At 41.3% G+C, this 17,526-nt stretch overlaps 1 protein-coding gene across 3 annotated transcripts in view; it reads left to right on the top strand.

The window, feature by feature from the left end:
* LOC138631294 (polypeptide N-acetylgalactosaminyltransferase 10-like) overlaps positions 1 to 7,347 on the top strand; it is a 119,303-nt gene extending 111,956 nt beyond the window's left edge. For 2 of the 3 annotated variants that reach the window (XM_069716151.1, XM_069716138.1), the window contains exons 9-14: positions 1,410 to 1,631; positions 3,021 to 3,137; positions 4,134 to 4,283; positions 5,550 to 5,783; positions 6,654 to 6,831; positions 6,935 to 7,347. In XM_069716151.1, coding sequence (XP_069572252.1) covers positions 1,410 to 1,631; positions 3,021 to 3,137; positions 4,134 to 4,283; positions 5,550 to 5,714 — 654 coding nt within the window. In that variant the 3' untranslated portion in view covers positions 5,715 to 5,783; positions 6,654 to 6,831; positions 6,935 to 7,347. The remainder of the gene's footprint in view (positions 1 to 1,409; positions 1,632 to 3,020; positions 3,138 to 4,133; positions 4,284 to 5,549; positions 5,784 to 6,653; positions 6,832 to 6,934) is intronic. The other variant, XM_069716144.1, reaches the window with a different exon arrangement.
* Positions 7,348 to 17,526: the final 10,179 nt, after the last annotated feature.

Genomic DNA, 17,526 nt, shown 5'->3' with positions numbered 1-17,526 from the left:
ACGCTGTACAATTACACACTTGACTTTAAGTGGTGCGGGATAACAAATGGCAGTGTTTTTTGTTCACTGTGTCCTCTAAGTGCTCTTTTTTTCTGAATGCACACAGTACTTTACAGTTGGCTCAGCGTTCACCAACAAAAGACCACCAGACAAGAAGCAGCAGTATACACTGCATCCACTATCTGCCACTTATAGCCTTTGCAGGTTCTGCTGTGAAGAATGGGCTTAAGTCTCTTTGTTCCTTGTTTTCTACCAAGTACCTACACAGAATGGGAAATTGTCTAAAAGTGCTAAATCATTTGAGGTGTTGCCCAACACCATTCATTATGTATGCCTCTGCAGCAGCCTGGAACTTGGCTCAGTTTGTCTAAGTATGCAACTGAAAGTTACTGTCTTTTTTATTTATTTATTTTTATTTTGACCAACAGTCGTTAAACTGGGTGTCAGCAGAATGCTGATGGCTCTGAATTGGCCTGGCCCTGCAGATGAAGGAGAATACTTACATAAAGTTACTTACAATGAACTCAGTGGTGTTCCTGCACAAAATCAAATTACCGTTTCATTCTCAGGGCTGTTCGTCTTCATGTTTAACATTCTTGGAAGTTTTTTTATTTTTATTTTTATTGAAGGAATACTAACTGAAACTGAATGAAAGTCAACTTCAGGTCAGGTATCTCCAACTGGATTTCATTGGTGAATAGTTTCTACAACTGTAGTAACGTTCTGTTGTTGTGTTCAGTAAATTCAGGACAGAGTAAAGACATCAATGCCCTCGTCTGCATGTTCGTTGAGACCACTCTACAGTTCTACTGGCAGACAATCTGAACATGTTCACAAAACAGTGAAATGTGGTTTCATAAAATTAAGAGGAAGAGCAAGAATCATCGATTAACAACAGATTAAAACCAATGTGCTCAAAACTCCCCTGATGTGGTTGTATAAGTAAATTAACTGCATCGGGATCTTTGAGTGTGCATAGTTTACTTTCTGATAATTTATCAAATGGTTTACGGTGTCATGTGTAAATTGTAAATATCCCTTGCTTGGCTGCGTTGCACTTAGACCTGGTTTCAGCTGGTGGAGTCGCAAGTGTGATTTCACCTCAAAAATGGCACCAAAATTTTAGTACATGAACGTATCTTTACTGACACATCCCTTGTTGTGTCGTTCCGCCCATCTCGGTTCATGTTGAAATAGCGACTTGAAGCAAACTTGGAAAAAAAACACTGTTTCAAAATGCAAATACGCTTGGATTCCTGCTGAAGCCAGTTTTGCTCTGGTACGAAATGAGGGCCCTTTGTGCTTATCTGCAAGAGACCCATAAACAATCCAGGCCTGCTCAGAGTTGCAGGTTGTTTTGCAATTGAATCTATCCAACTGAGTCTGATTTTTTTTTGATTGGCCTTCAGAATTTAAAGCGCGTGGCCGAGGTTTGGATGGACGAATACGGCGAATACGTCTACCAGCGGCGACCCGAGTACCGCCACCTGTCGGCGGGAGACATGACGTTGCAGAAGGAGCTCAGGAACCGACTCAACTGCAAGAGCTTCAAGTGGTTCATGAGCGAGGTGGCCTGGGATCTGCCCAAACACTACCCACCGGTGGAGCCTCCTGCTGCTGCATGGGGAGAGGTAAGAGCTGGATTAAGTTTTGAAACTACTGTGGGGAATGATGAACTAGTCTGACTCACCAGATGTAGAGTGTTGGTATTATCCTGCGATTGGCTGACTATTGTCAGGCAACATTCTCCTCTTTTTCCACAAACTGTGTTATCCTGTCGTATCAACCTCCAAGCTGCAACCAACACGGTGAAAATGACAAGTTTTGACAAAGATTTAGATCATGCAATAAGTCAGGCCTGGTTGCTCCTTTTCTGTCTTTTGTGGGGATTTCGCCGTTTTAATGCCAGGGCTGCACCCATGCACATGTTTAACCAAAAACAATTTCCCCCCTCGACACCATTTTGCACAGTCACCCAAGACAATTGTTATTGGTTTGAAGAAATTTAAACAAGCCAGAGCATTTTGCCCTCCATACCAGAATGATATACGGGTGCAGCAGGCCATCCTCCAACTCCGGCACAGCGTGGTGGAGATAGATCTGGTTACGGAGACTAATAATAAACGAACAGAGCACAATTTGCCCTCTTTAGAATATGCAACAAAAAAAGCTCTCTTTGAAGATTGAAGAATCCTTAAAAACTCGCGCATTTGTAATTATTGAACACACATGTAAATCAAATTATATTTTCACATCACATTTCATAATTTCAGAGATGAACTGTATATCCTCTAATGAACACCTTACTGACGGATACGTGGGAGAGTGAGGTTGTCCAATGATAAGATGAGGAACACCCACCACGTGTCAGCACTCAAACATTTATTTAAAGTTTGATCAGTCCTCAACCTCCACTATTCATAGTCCAGAAATTAAGACAAAAATCTGAGATATAAAAGAGGATTAAAATATAAAGGAAGGGGGAAATGAGTACAAAAAAAATGTAAAAAGTCTGTTCCTCAGCTAAAACCAGTTAAAAAAAAAAAGTAAAAACAGTGTCTTTTTTTAAGCCTTTGTTTGAAATGTCAGCGGTTTTCTAATTCCCTACATATTCTCTGGGAAACTTTTTTAAAGCCCTAAAGGCTCTGTCGCCAACTCTAGTTCCCGAAACAACAGGTTAAAATGAGTGCATCCACCATGACCAAAATCTCTGAGCACATCATCATTAATGTACGCAAACTCAGGTCATTGAAATGCAGATATTGCACATTTTCCGTGGCTTAATGCCAGAATCTATACTGCTTTTATGTAATTTCAGAAAAAAATTTCATGTCGAAAAAAATGTACTCCACCTGGCTACAAATGACTACGCAGAACACTTCTGAATCATTTATTTGTGTGTTGATTAACATGTGCCCCTACTAAGAGAAAATACATAATAGGATTATTTTGTGCAGAACAATCCCCGTCTTCCTGACACAATGTCCGTGGGTTTCTACGTGTGTATTTTTGTTGTCTAGATACGGAACATGGGTAGCGGCATGTGCATGGAGATCAAACATTTTGTGTCGGGGAGCCCCATCCGCCTGGAAAACTGTGTGAAAGGGAGGGGCGAGGTGGGCTGGAGTCACGGGCAGGTGAGGGTCATTCATTACACTTTCTTAAGCTTCGAGCTGCTCTCCTTACCTTCAGGCTGTATTTGCATGAACAGACTCGGATCTATTGCCAAGTACGTTTTTACATACAAAGAAATTTGTCTTGGTGTTAGTGGTGCATATCAGCCAAAAACCAAAAAAAAGCACTATACTAAGTGAGAAAAATTATGATTAATAAGATTTCAGAATAAAAAATGGACGCAAAAATACGCAAATGACCTTTAGTATAAACAGTATGTGTGATATGTAATAATACAAAGAATACTCATAATTGCGTTAATGTGACAAAGACGTGTTTGATGTCACAAGTTCACAGATGTCCTACTTAAAATGATAGATTTCACGTCGATGTCATGTGTCGTGTCTATGAATGGGATAGAGTTTATGTCAGTTTGAGTCTTGGACCTTGTTGATGAGGTTTGCTGCAGTTGGGAAGAGACTTTTCTTGTGGCGTGAGGTTTTGGCCAAAATAGGCCGCAGCCTTTTGCCGTAGTGGAGTGCTCTGCTGTTCTTTTCTCTCTCTGCTCTCCCTTCACCCCAACCAGTAGAAGCAGAAGGTCGTCCACCTCTAAGCCTGGTTCTGTCGGAGGTTTCTTCCTGTTAAAACAGAGTTTTTCCTTCCTACTGTCGGAGGTTTCTTCCTGTTAAAAGGGAGCTTTTCCTTCCCATTAAAAGGGAGTTTTTCCTTCCCACTGTCAGAGGTTTCTTCCTGTTTTTCTTCTCCGACCCACCAAATTTACATCGTCATATGCGCATGCTACGCATTAAATGATAAGTTTGGTTGAGTCAGGATCACGTTTGCGTCATCGCCTTTACTGTCTGTACAACATACAAACCACATTATTGTCATTAGCGTCATTCTAATGAGACAAACATGGCAAAGAATCCCTTTAACAGAAAAAAAAAAAAAATTAATTCACCGCAGCGGAGGAGAAAAACAATCCAATGTTGGTTATCGCTGAGATCTACTATCTGCAGGTGCTAACATTTGGTTGGAGGGAGGATATTCGAGTAGGTGACCCCATACACACGAGGAAGGTCTGCTTTGATGCGGTCTCCCACAGCAGCCCCGTCACCCTGTACGACTGTCACGGCATGAAAGGGAACCAGCTGTGGCGCTACAGAAAGGTATGAGGGAGGAAAATGGAGGCTGCTTGTAGAGAGCGGTGGTATTCATTAATGCGTCCTATTTTTCAGCCTTGCAGCCGTGCTGCCCATATGATTTCTTTGGTGAGCTGAGCATTTCAGATCCATTAGGAAATTGTTTTTAGCATTGTTGTGGTCATCTGTTAATGTCTATAGGAGGCATAAACAGCAGACGTTACTCTTCTTCTCTCCTTGTAGCCACTACATACATGTAGAATTTTCTTAATAGGATTCTAATCTTCCAACTTATTAATACAACGATTTTATTTGTACAAAAATGTGACAGTCCTGGTATAAATTGATACAGTGTGTGTGTGTCACATTCATCCCATTCAGCTCAAGGTCTTCAAGTCAGATCTGTGGGACAGAAGTATGCCACAGTGTCTCCTTTGACTCTACAACTGTGGGGGCTAAAGTCATACATTTTCACAAATCAGCCAGTGGCTTCAAAGGTGCTCTTTCTGCTCAGCGTTTTCTTTGACTCAAAGCTATCAGCAAGGTTGCACTAAGCATCGTTATAAATAATGCACAAAAAAAAAAGAAAAAGTTTACTAAGGCCTTGATTGAAAACAGAAAACATATCCTTGGATACACTTCATTTTATTTACGATATGTCGATGAAGCAGTGTTCAAATGTGCTACATGTTTGTTATCAAATCAAACAGAAGAAAACATCCAGGACCTGTTTATGCAAGGACTCCATGTCCCTGCCAACATCGGGTTCCTTTTGGATCAGAATGAGAAAAGAAAAAATGAATACACTTTATTACCACGCAAAAAAAAACAAAAAAACAGCAAATAGATTTTGCTCCTTCAATATTAATCAAGTCCGAGAGTCAAGGAGGAATTTTTAAATAGATTGTTGGCACAAATGAATCTTGACCTCATGACTTTGCCCCTGAAGGCATTCATTTCAAATTCAAAATGTCATAAAAATATCAGAAAATTCTGCACCCTGTATGCTTCTCCAAAAACATCATTGTGACTTTTAAACTTTTATTAGTAGTAGGAAAATGTGGCACTCTGCAGCCAGCAATATATTAATGGGCTGATCCCTCACAAACTATATTACTGCATGAAAAGCTTTAATTTATCTCACTAGTGCAGTTAAATTTGTAATGATTTGTGAGAAAATAATGAAAAGTGTATTTTATTTTTCGGCAAAAATGCCCCCCTAAATTAAGTCAAGAAGGAAATATACTGTATATGAGCATGACTGCTCTCCATATCACTCTCTTCATCCTCCAGGATAAGAGTCTGTATCACCCCGTCAGTAACAGCTGCATCGACAGCAGTCCGAGCGAGCGGCGGGTCTTCATGAACTCGTGTGACCCGTCCTCTCTCAGCCAGCAGTGGCTGTTCGAGAGAACCAACGCCACCGTGCTGGAGCACTTCAACCGGGGCACCAACTGAGGTCAATAAACAGTGAGATGAAGCGTCTTCCGAAGAAAAGATCATGAAACAATGATAACCTTTGTTCATGTGAGTCATACGATCCTTTTTTTTGTTACGTGTCTTTGTTAGGAAAAGAAAATGCACTGATTCTTTGCTAAATTAAGTTTGTTTGTGATTCATCTTTAAAGGTCCCATATTTTACACTTTTCCAGTATTTTATTTGCAGTCTTTATATCTATAAGAAGACATCTTTGTGGGTTTTTTTTTAGCGCCTAAAACCATCTCAATATAGTTTTACATCTCCGCAACCAAGAACAGGCTTTTTTGTGTCTGTAAGGTGCACTGGTATCAGTGATCCTCTCTTCTGATTGGCCGACTCTTTTCTGAGTGAGACACCACCAGGCCAACCACAGGTCTTATTTGCTCTTGTAGCTTGCTAGCTCTGCAACAGATTGACAGCTCAATGTTGTTGTTTTTTTACATAAAAGATTGGGCAGTTGGTCAAGCTGAAGACAGACATATGACATGAGCGTGAGTTTGTGACATCACAAACTTGTAGATGTTCAAACAGGACAGTTTCTGATTACAGGCCGTGCATTTCTCTGTGGACTGAGCGTTTTGACACTTTCACAGTATTTACATGGACTTGCTTTATATTCAAATAAGATATGTAAATCAAAATTACAATATGGGATCTTCAGATAATTTAGATAATTACATCTGCAGCTGGAACCACTGGACTTGACAGGGAATTGAACATGAATAACACTGAACACTGAATAATCCATTGTTTGCTTTGGCCTTTTTTAAGGGGATTTCTTTACAATGTGAAAAATAGAACAACGCGAGCTTCATTCTTTAAACTTTCTTAACGATCACCCTGTTGGTTTGTCTAACGAAGCAAAACACTGAGTTACTGCAAGCTGTTAGTTGTGCTTCTGTTTCTCTGTTGTCCAGATAAGAATGGAAGCTCCAAGTCAATAACGGGCAGCTTCGCAAACTTTCCCCGTGGTACAGCACTGATCCAGTACGCTGGCTGAGAGCTGGAGAGCTGAAGAGCTGAAGAGCTGGTCGGACCACATGCAACAAAACCCAGAATCCAATAATACAGCACAGGCTTGTGATGAGGGAAGAGGTAAAAGATCATCACGCTGAAATGCTCTCTTAAAAATACTGCTAAAAATTGTTGTTTTCCTTTTAAACGTTTGATTTACTGATTGTATTCTGTCCATCTGCAGGTTTGGGAGAACCACAGTGATACCTGATTGCCCAGTGGAAACCCAGAAACAAACTGAAGTTTGAACCTCCAAAATTTACAAGAGGCACAAGTTTGCAAAGATGCACCTTTCTTTCACTGCCAGTATAAATCTTTCAAAGGCCGACTGCTGGATTTAATGGACGATATGAGGCCTTTTCAATCTTCTCTTTTTGTGATTGTTGCCATGTTTTCATTCATGGTTGCATGGCGACAGACACTTTTTGAAAGCTATGAAAAGGAGGGAAATTAAAAAAAAAAAAAAAAAAAAAAGGACAGAACTATTTTGAACATTTATTGCTGCACAATAGATGAATTGCAAGAACACATTTTTTGCAAAAACTCATATTGAGAGTGGAAGTATTTTTTGTACTACATAATAAAGCAACAAAATGACTTCAGTTTTGTCCGACTTCATTTAAAGATGTATTTTGTGGTATCTTCTTATTTTCAGGTAACATGAAATTCTTCGAAGCCTGAATTAAATATCCAGAACATTTTCACGAAATCAGAGAATGTTCTGAGGGAATAAACCTTGAGCAAACTGAAAAAAACAAAGCCGTTTTTACGCCTGTGCATTAAAAAGTGTAACTTTTACTCAAGTACACTACATGTTTTGCTCTGCTCTTTGCATTGCTTTATTGTCGGTGAAAGACTTGAAATATCTCAACAACTTTTAGGTATGTGATATTTCATGGTGCCTGGATAACACATTGAAATATACTCTATATGGATGCTGAACCACACAGAATAGTAAAGGCAAAAAGGAGAATCTGTCTCAAAACAGCTGATGAAATTAAACGTCTATTTGCCGTAATCCCGGCAACCATACGTTCATCATCAAAAAGGAATGAACATCAGTCGCAGGTGTCAACAACTGGAATGTAAATCAAGAAGAACACATGACACAATGAACATCTATTTAACTGAATGTAAAAAAAAAAAAAAACAGGGAGGTGTGGGAAGCGGGGCACCAAAACATTTTGTTCGAGTTCTCTGACAAATCACTGCATGCAATCTTTGACATTTTGGATTTCCCCTCGTAGCCTTCATTTCTTTCTCCTTTTAGACGTTTTTAGGCAGCGACAATATGAAACAAAGATTTCTTTATTGACACATACAAAAAGACACATCCAGTTAAAATGATATTTTACAAATGACCATAACAGTATATTCGCTGTGTGGCTGCTACAGCTGCACGTGTTTGACCACTCGGGCGCTTGTTTCATCACCTGTACAATATGTGAGTGCAGAGCTTATTGGAAATCTGATAAAACCGAGATCACACAAACTCATCATCTCTGCTCGGTCCGGGGATGAAACCTGCCCAGCAAGCTAACATTTCCCCACAAAGGACAGCAGATGCCGAAGCCCAAAGTTAATTTGCCACTTTCACTTTTTTATTGACAGAGTGAGTCATCAACCTCAGTGGCAAATCCAATTCCCTCGTATGGCTCCAGAGAACTTATTGGTTGTTTAATGCCACCAAGGTCGAACAAACAAACAGTAGAAGTTGCTGCAGAAATTGCTCTAACCTTCGTCTTTTTGCATGTAATAAGGGTGGAAAAATATGGGTCATAAAACAGAAGTAGGGAAATTACTTTGGAAGAATTGCTGAACAAACATAAACATGGCTCCATACAATGACTGGTAAAAGTTTCAGGACAAACTTTAATAAAATAACATACCAGTAGAGTAACATTAGTTTGTTAAACATACTGTTTGAAATGTATTTTTCTGTGGTCTGATTTTTATAGTGAACAGTTTTAATAATTATACAAACATACCCTACCAAGCAAAAGAGGGTTTTTTTTTTAAAGATTAAACGGTTCATAGTAAAACTTTGTTGGACATTATTGTGCAACGACAATCCAAAACTCGAGCACATTTAGTCTGTATCATGTTATATTTTGTCACTTTCACAATGTGAATACAGACTTAAAACACGAGTCGGCAATATAGATTTAAATATACAGAAAACATCCATGTTTTTCCTAGTTTTGGTCTTTTTGTTTTCCAGTTATTTAATTTAGTGTCTCTCCATGGCCGGTCTCCTGCCTGCCACCCCCACCTCACCTGTCACGCCCACCTCACCTACCACGCCCACCTCACCTGCCTCCACTCCCCCAATCTGCCCCACCTGCAGCCACTCTGTAATCAGCCCGCTCCACATATCTACTCCCAGTCTGCCACAGTATCTGGTTGCTGCATCTCAAGTTTTCGGGGTTTGTGGGGAAGCCTTTGTTGTTTTAGGAGTTCTGCGTCTTTTTGTTTTCTGTTCACTTCAACCTGACTCAGTTTTGTGCATTTGGGTCCTCCTTCCTCTGTTGAGCTATAATATGTTTACTGACCACATCTCAGCCGGCATGTGATGGCAGAATTTCAAGCTACAGAACTAAACAAATATCCTCGATTGAGTTGACTTGTGAAAAAAAAAAAAAAGAGAAAATACATATTTAGGGAAATGCCATCTGAATAAGTTCTCTGTCTTGCGTTATACGTCAGAGTGACTGCATGTGTTTTAATAATAACTGAAATTCACAACAGTCGCTTTTTCCGCACAGTTAATTCCAGCTTTACAAAATGACGGCAGATATGCTCGTTGATCGTGCCGCTCTCAAGTGAAATTGGTTGAACCGAGAGGTTGGCGCGCATTTTTGATTTCATTCAGTTTATCATCTATATGAATGTCGATTTGAAGAAAAGAAAATTGAGCGATTGAAACTTTGACATCTCGAGCTCTAAATAGATATAGAAAAACTCAAAGTGAATGGCAGGTAATCTTCACAATTACTGACTTGGGGAGCTGCGTGTGTAATGCACTGTGTCGAGTCAATTTTACAAAAAGGAAGAGCCCCGGCGTCATCTAAATTCTATTTCTAACACATCCAGCTCCTCCTTCGCCGACATCATATTATGACCCTGCAAATTGCCCCCACTCTCTTTTGATGATGTGAGATATGAATATCACACAGCATGAAATGAAAAGATGCGAGCTGGAGACAAAAACCTGTAACAAAAAAATTCTAATTGAATCCTGCCCCGACTGAAGAATAAAATAATTTTCGCTTCTTTAGTGTCTTTCATATCTGGATAATATGTTTGCAGAAATAGGTCAGGATGAAAAGCATTTTATTACATTTGTATTAAACAGGCTAATGGAAGTATTAATCGCTTAAAGAGTCTTTGAATGAAACTTGCAATAACCTCTGGAAAAAGTGCAGTATTTCTCTCTGGGGAGACGCTTCCTCACAGCGTGACTAATATCCAAACTCTCCTCCTTTGCTTCTTGATTTGCTCGGTCCTGGGAGCCGGGAGAAGCGTGACAGACCTGCCCCGCTCATAGATGAATAATTACAGCTAACCTTCTTCCCCACGGGGCTTTTGCAGATATAAATGGCCCCCGTTGTCACACGTAAACGGAAAATCGGGGCCTGAGAGTGTCGCAATGGCTGGCGCAGGTCACCGGGAAACGGGTGGAAGTTTTCAGGTCAAATCCTTTAACACGCCTGGCTGATTTAAAAAGTTAGATTGGGTCTATTCTCTAAGGAGATTTTTAGATTATGTAAAACGTCATATTGCTGCCAAATTAAAGCAAATTGCTTGGAAATTACACATATTCAGTTTAATATTACAAGTGACACTAACTGACAGCCAGACAGCAGATGCTAACTCCGAACTCAAGCTTATGTTAGCTTTTTAAAAACCTATTAGCTTTTTAACCTAATGCGTCCTTCTTTTACATATGCATAGTGTCTCGCATTGTTTTAATGCTGAATCCATGTTCATCTATCCAAGGAACAGTCATCAGTACTAGCATTTGAAGTTTGATTTTGACATTATATGGTCAAGTTAAGAGTGTTATATTTCCACCTAATCCTTCCATCTTGCATATTTGTATCATCATCCTTCTGGCGGGTAAGGAAGTGTGATTTAAAATTTCAAACTTTTTTTAAAGCTCCACTCAGTCTTTCTGAGGCTCAGTCACTTAGTCAAATGCCTGTGGTCGTATTTACATAAACCCATTCAGCCTGCTGGGCAAGTAAATCACAACCTGGTGAACTGCAGAATAAGTTGCAGCATTTTGACAGCGACGAGCAGAAATTACACTTCATTGTGCTGCAGTCAGTTACTTGCCAGTTGTTGGTGACACATGCTGCCGCTGTCACCTCCGTCTTTGAACAGATTTAGACAGTATGCTCGGTTCCCGTTCAGGTCGCCTGCGCCAGGCACACGTCCAACACCAGCTCTCTCGCAAACGAACCGAACTGCTCTTCAATGACTCTTCAGCTGAGAGAGCGTCATAAAAATGTGACGAAAATCTGAGTTTAGAGTTTACTTTACATAAAAGGTTCATACTGGTGTTTTTTCACAACCAGTCTTATTTACTACAAATAAACTTATTTCAGACTACGTCCACACCAAACAGGAAGTTCTTGTTCCTAGGGCGTCTGAATACTGCTGTTCAGTCACAGCCGTTGGTATCAAAGAGAGACGCACAAGATGCACTTTGATGTCTACGACATACGTATAGGGCACCTTATGTGTTATGCACCATGACAAGTTGGGTCAAAAAAGGTAATGCGACAAAGTACAAAGGGGGTGAAGTCCGTGGAGAGAGGAAGTCATGGGTGGCTGGAAGAAACAAACGCAGGACTTTCAGCTGGGACACCGCTGATCAAGGGAAAGTCTACGTGGATTTCTTTTAAGTTACCCGAACCATGATCCTTTCTGAATCCTAACCAAGTAGTTTTTGTGCCTAGCCGTAACCAAACAGTGAATGTGACACATTTAACCTAAACTATCTAGTTTTGGTTCCCTACACGTAACGCACATTGTTGTAGAAGACCTTGTGCATCCACGAGACGCCGAGGGGCCAAGGCGCATGGCACCTTGTACGCCTATTTGAGACACAAACGGCTTTGATAAAACATCAGTACTTGACACCCTGGTAACTGAATTATTTGGCGCATCGGGAATTAGAACGCATTACATGAAACAAGCTAAGTCTGAAAACACTGGAGAATAGACAGACACTGCTATTTTGCTGAGTCTCGACCCGTTTTAAAATTCCAGGCTGTCGTCCACCTGCTCTTTTTGATCGCGAGCATTTAATACTGATGTAAAGTACTTGCACAGCACAACCATGCGATTTTGCAGAAAAGCAAAGGTGGCATGGTGTCCACTGTGATGGATTATCTGTCGCAAGTTAGTTTCAAGTTGCTGCAAGTTGATTTTCTTAGTGAACAGAAGTGAAGTGTCACCCCAGATTTCACAGAGGGACAGAGAGATCGTCAGCAGTGATGACAGCAGAAAGATTTGTAGTAAATGGACTGAAATATGCAGCAACAAGCACAACGGATGATTTATTCAAGTTGCAACTTAATAATTCAGAGCTGTAATATTGATAATAACAATAATCTTTCCTGAAAGATTTATTTTGTTGTTCCTTCTGGCCGGTATCTACAAAACATTCTGTAGGTATTTTCAGTGCGGCAAAAAATAACGCAGTTGTTTTATGTTCTGTTTTTCATTCTCCACTTATGAGCCAAAAGAACCACTTTGACCAGTGACAAACAACAAATGCTGCCACGTTATACAGCTTCGTCCTTTGGTAAGCAGGAGTCTGGGTAGATTCAGCGTTGATTCGGTTGGTTGGTTTGTGCCATGGCACACAACAAATTACACACTGCACTTGGTCAAAAATCCTTGAAATAGTGTCCTCTGTTGTTCTGGCAGATTGCAGGATGGACAATTTTAGAAGGAAGCTACTAATGCTGGCATTTTTACATGATTGGAATTTGGAAACACACATCTCTGAAGCTGAACTGCTGTTTTTATTCACAGAGATGTTTGTCTATTACATGTCTGATTGACAATGGACAAAACATGTCCAGCATTCATGTGACAAATCAAAGCAGATAAAGGCCAGAGCTCTTTGGCAGTGGTAACCCCCCCCCCCCCTACTTTGTTCTGTAAACAAACCTGCAAGATACAATTAAAGTATATATACAGTTCTAAGGAATTGACTATTGTTTCTATCACATTACTGAGTTGACATTTTAATCATCATGCGTTTAATCTGACTTCATCCAGGGAAAAACAATTGTCTGTAGGCTAAAACAAGTCGGCAACTGGCACCGCTGCCGTGCAAGAGAGAATCAGGGAGCTCGCAGAAGAGATCCAGCGTGAAAGCATCTGCCTGATAGTGGAGAATCAAAGCCTGTTTCCATTTTCAGTTCCTCTGCAGAGTGGCACAATATGCACAAAGACAAGAGAACAAATGGGATAAGAGGGTGACAACATCCCATCTGTAGGAGCAGAGAGCCTTTAGGATACTTAATGACACTGGGGCAGGTAAGCAGCTTCACACTCGCAGAAGACAAAAGAGAGTGACCTGTGTGTGCTATTTTCAGGATCTACATGTTCCAGCAAGTTGTCATAAAATATGCATTTATCAAGTCTTAAACCTGCAGCACATAACTTTTGTCAGTAAGGGTATGATTATAGAAAGTAGCCTCCTCCATCACTACTACGTTTGTGGCTGTAAAACAGTGTCTCAGTTGTTCATAAATGGTGGATAAATTAAATAAAAGGCATCTAAAAACCCAGCAGTCAGAATTTGATTTATTTGATAACTTGCGGAAAGTCGAGAAGAGTCAGAGGATTGAATTATTTTATCTCCGTTCAATTTAGCATTGGACTAAACTGGAAGCTGGCTCGGTCAATGGATGTCTCTGATGTGCATGCCAGCTGGCATTTATCCACCAAAATCGGGTATATCACCCCACACAACAGATGTAAAAAACCCATATGTTGTGAACTTCAGTTTTCCCGCCATGTGTTTCGTTACCCTTTCAGCCGTTCGTGGATTTAGCTCTGCCTCTGTGCCTTTCAGTTGTCAGATTGCTGGTTTGTTTCCTCGTGGTTTACTTTTGCCTCTTCCTGGGTTTTTACTTGTTCCGTTTGCTGGTTTATCTGTAGTTGTTGAGTAAAGCTCACTTTTGCTTTGACTACCGTGTTGTGCACATCATTGATAAAATCATCGTCCCGGAGGACGAAGCTTCATGTTTTGAATGACTTCCTAAAGCACCACCTTCAAGACCATAAGAAATATTGTTCTGTCTAATATTGTGAGATGCAAATACCATTGCAGTCTCGAGGCTATTCTTGTTTAGCAATAACTACAAACATTAGTATTTAGTTCATATAATGTTATTGCTTTAAATATAAAGCAGGATACATTAAACTCTTGCACTACTGAAGGGGGTAGATTGAGAATAACTTTTGACTCTGGGCTCTGAATCCTCTCAGCACAGTGTGCAATGACATCTGCAAAATTAGGCCAATCCACAAAGAGAAAAAAGCAAAAAAAAAGCAGCAGAATTCTTCCCTGAACTGACATATACGCACAGTGGAGCTGAGACGGATGTGAAGGCTGGGTTTCTAAGATCATACAGAAGTGCTCACTTGAAAGCCAGAAGGCTGAAAAGGAAACACTTTTCTTTTTGCACTCCCGAGATGGCCTATCATTTTAATTCCATTTCATCTTGCTTAAAGTCCCACCTCGTGGCATGCGGTGTGCTCAATCCTAAATTTGAGTCATTTATCTGAATGCTCGAGGGGTTCGTCTGATAGGATGATGACAACTGACAAAAAATTCACCATCCCTCCCTGTTATATATCTCCACTCTGATGTTCACTGCACTCCAGGAGGTATTTTTGTGATCAAGTGGTGTAATGTACTGTGTGTGTACCCGTTGACGCTCAAATCCATCTTGTCAACTTAAGTTGGAAATTTCTTGCATTTCCCAAATTGACAGTCCCCATACAATTACGATGATGATGCTTTTAGTAGCACACATAGCCACAGGAATTGGAGAGAATAAGCAATCTGTTGTTGTTTTTTCAACTGTGTCCATGCTTTTTCTAAAATATGTTTTTTTTAACAGTGATTCATTCTTTTTTTCTTCATCAAAATGTGACGTTGTGTCCTCTGCTTATAACGCTCTCCATTCAGCCTTGGCACACTTCCTCCCAGTTCATTTAGAAATTCATCTTGAAATTCCCGATATATTTTTATTGATCCCTGAATCTCCTTGGTGACATTTTTACATTCTGTGACCGCGGCAGCACCGGGTCGATTGTGATCTACCCACACATTGATTTTCTCAAACCTCAGTTGCTCAATAACCTCCTCTCGGCCACTCTGCAGACACTGACTCTCGTGCTCGGCCCACGTCCTCATCCATCGACCGGCGGTAATTACTTATTTCATATCAGGTCCTCAAAGCGCAGAGGTTCTCATTCCTCTAACAATGGAATAAATCACAGAAAAATGAAAGAATATCCCAAAGTATGGTAATTCCTCCTTTCAGAAAAAAGACCATACAGACAATCTATAAAGGACGGATCTGAGAAATGCCAAGAGATCACAGAACAGATTTATTGTCTTAATTTTCTTTTGATATATGCTTTGGGACATGATGAATTGGGCAGGGCACTTAAAGCCAAATTGTAGCAATTAATTTTACATGAAACACTTGCAGTCTGGGAACAATATAGAAACAAAAGACCAGAGTCCAAGTCAAATACGGCAATTCTTAATACACCCTACAAAAGAGCAAACTTTTGGTATAGAATGTCCCCAAAATTGACTCAATAAAAGGCAGTGGCAAGCAGAAAAGTTGTATGCCTTTGTTGTTGCCCGAGTTGTTGTTTTGACCCTGAGGCAGTAAAGTCGTCCTGTCTCAGTCCACCTGAAAGGCCTGTTTGGCCCTGGCACCATTCAGTGCTTTATAAACCAGCAAGATTTTATTTGTATTTTATTTTTTTTTGGTGGGAGGGGGGCAATCATGCCTCACAATATCAAATGGATTTGGGCGAGGATGGACTGACCGATTGATCTTCTGTAATGGCTTCTTTATATTGTCTGGCCCTTAAAACAATAACACAGAAGAGAATACATTCAGCGTGTTGCTTTATTCAGAAACCCATTCACAAGGAACGCCCCGTGAGCAGAGGTGTTTTCAGAGAACTCATCCGCTGGGCTCTTATCCAAGAGAAATCTCCACGAGGGAAAACAAATGTCAACAAACAAAAGCTTTTCTTCAGCACACGCTCTTCATTCTGACGCCGCACCTCAAAAAACCTCTGACATGTAGAAAGTGAGCAAACAATCCAAATATATTACGTTAGAAAATGATGATCGATGTTGATGTCTTATCTCTGTCATTGACAACAGGAGAGAAAGAAAAAAAGAATAAAGACAGAAAGGATGTTGAATAGTACATGTGGTCTTAGGTTTGATTTAACTATACAAATCAGAATTTCATCAACTGCTGAGAAAAAAACTCACTATTTAACTGCAAAACGCTACCCTTCATTAGCTATCTAGTTGCTAACTCATATCCCTGGCGGAGGTAATCAAAAAGCTCCTCGGTGGCAAGACACCGGGGGTGGATGAGATCTGAAGGCGCTGGACCTTGCTGGGCTGTCTTGGCTGACACGCCTCTTCAATGTAGCATAGGGTCGGTACCCATGGACTGGCAGATCGGGGTGGTGGTTCCCATTTTCAAAAAGGGGGACCGGAGAGTGTGCTTCAACTATCGGGGTAACACACTACTCAGCCTCCAGGGCAAAGCTTATGCCAGAGTGCTGGAAAGGAGGCTCCGACCGTTTGTCGAACCTCGGATTCAAGACGAGCAGTGCGGATTCCGTCCTGGTCGTGGAAACGTGGACCAGCTCTTCACCCTCGCAAGACTACTGGAGGGGTGCCGGGAGTTTTCCCATCCAGTCTACATGTGCTTTGTGGACTTGGAGAAAGCTTTCGACCGGGTCCCTCGGGGTTTTTTGTGGGGGGTGCTGCGGGAGTACGGAGTGCCGGAGCCGTTCCAGTGGGCGATTCAGTCTCTATGCAACTGCAGTAGGATCTGTGTTCGTATTCTCTGCATTGTCAGACTTGTTTCTGGTGGGTGTTGGCCTCCGCCAGGGCTGTCCTTTGTTACCGATCCTGTTTGTGACCTTCATGGACGGGATATCTAGGCACAACCGGGGGGAGGAGAACGTAAACCAATAGTTTGGTGGTCTCTGGATCACTTCTCTGCTGTTTGCAGATGATGTGGTCCTGTTGGCCTCTTCAGACTATGACCTCCAGCATTCACTGGGGCGGTTTGCAGACGAGTGTGAAGCAGCGGGGATGAGGGTTAGCACCTCCAAATCTGGGGCCATGGTGCTCTGCCGGAAACCGGTGGATTACTCTCTCCAGGTGGGGGCGGAGTGCCTGCCCCAAGCGAAGGAGTTTAAGTATCTCTGGGTCTTGTTCACGAGTGAGGGTAGGATGGAGCGGGAGATTGACAGGCAGATCGGTGCGGCTGCAGCAGTACAACAGGCGCTACACCGGACCGTGTTGGTGAAAAGGGAGCTGAGCCAAAAGACGTAGCTTTCCATTTACCGGTCCATCTACGTTCCGACCCTCATTGATGGTCACCAGCTCTGGGTCGTGACTGAAAGAACGAAATTGCGGCAACAAGTGGCTGAAATGAGTTTCCTCCATAGGGTGGCCGGGCTCAGCTT

This window comes from Brachyistius frenatus, unplaced genomic scaffold, assembly GCF_029030835.1.
Source record: "Brachyistius frenatus isolate BFR_SWC_R1_liver_20210118 unplaced genomic scaffold, ASM2903083v1 Contig_5, whole genome shotgun sequence".
Lineage (NCBI taxonomy): Eukaryota > Metazoa > Chordata > Actinopteri > Embiotocidae > Brachyistius > Brachyistius frenatus.
Note: the sequence above shows the minus strand (reverse complement) of the source record. Positions and strands in the feature narration are given on the sequence as shown.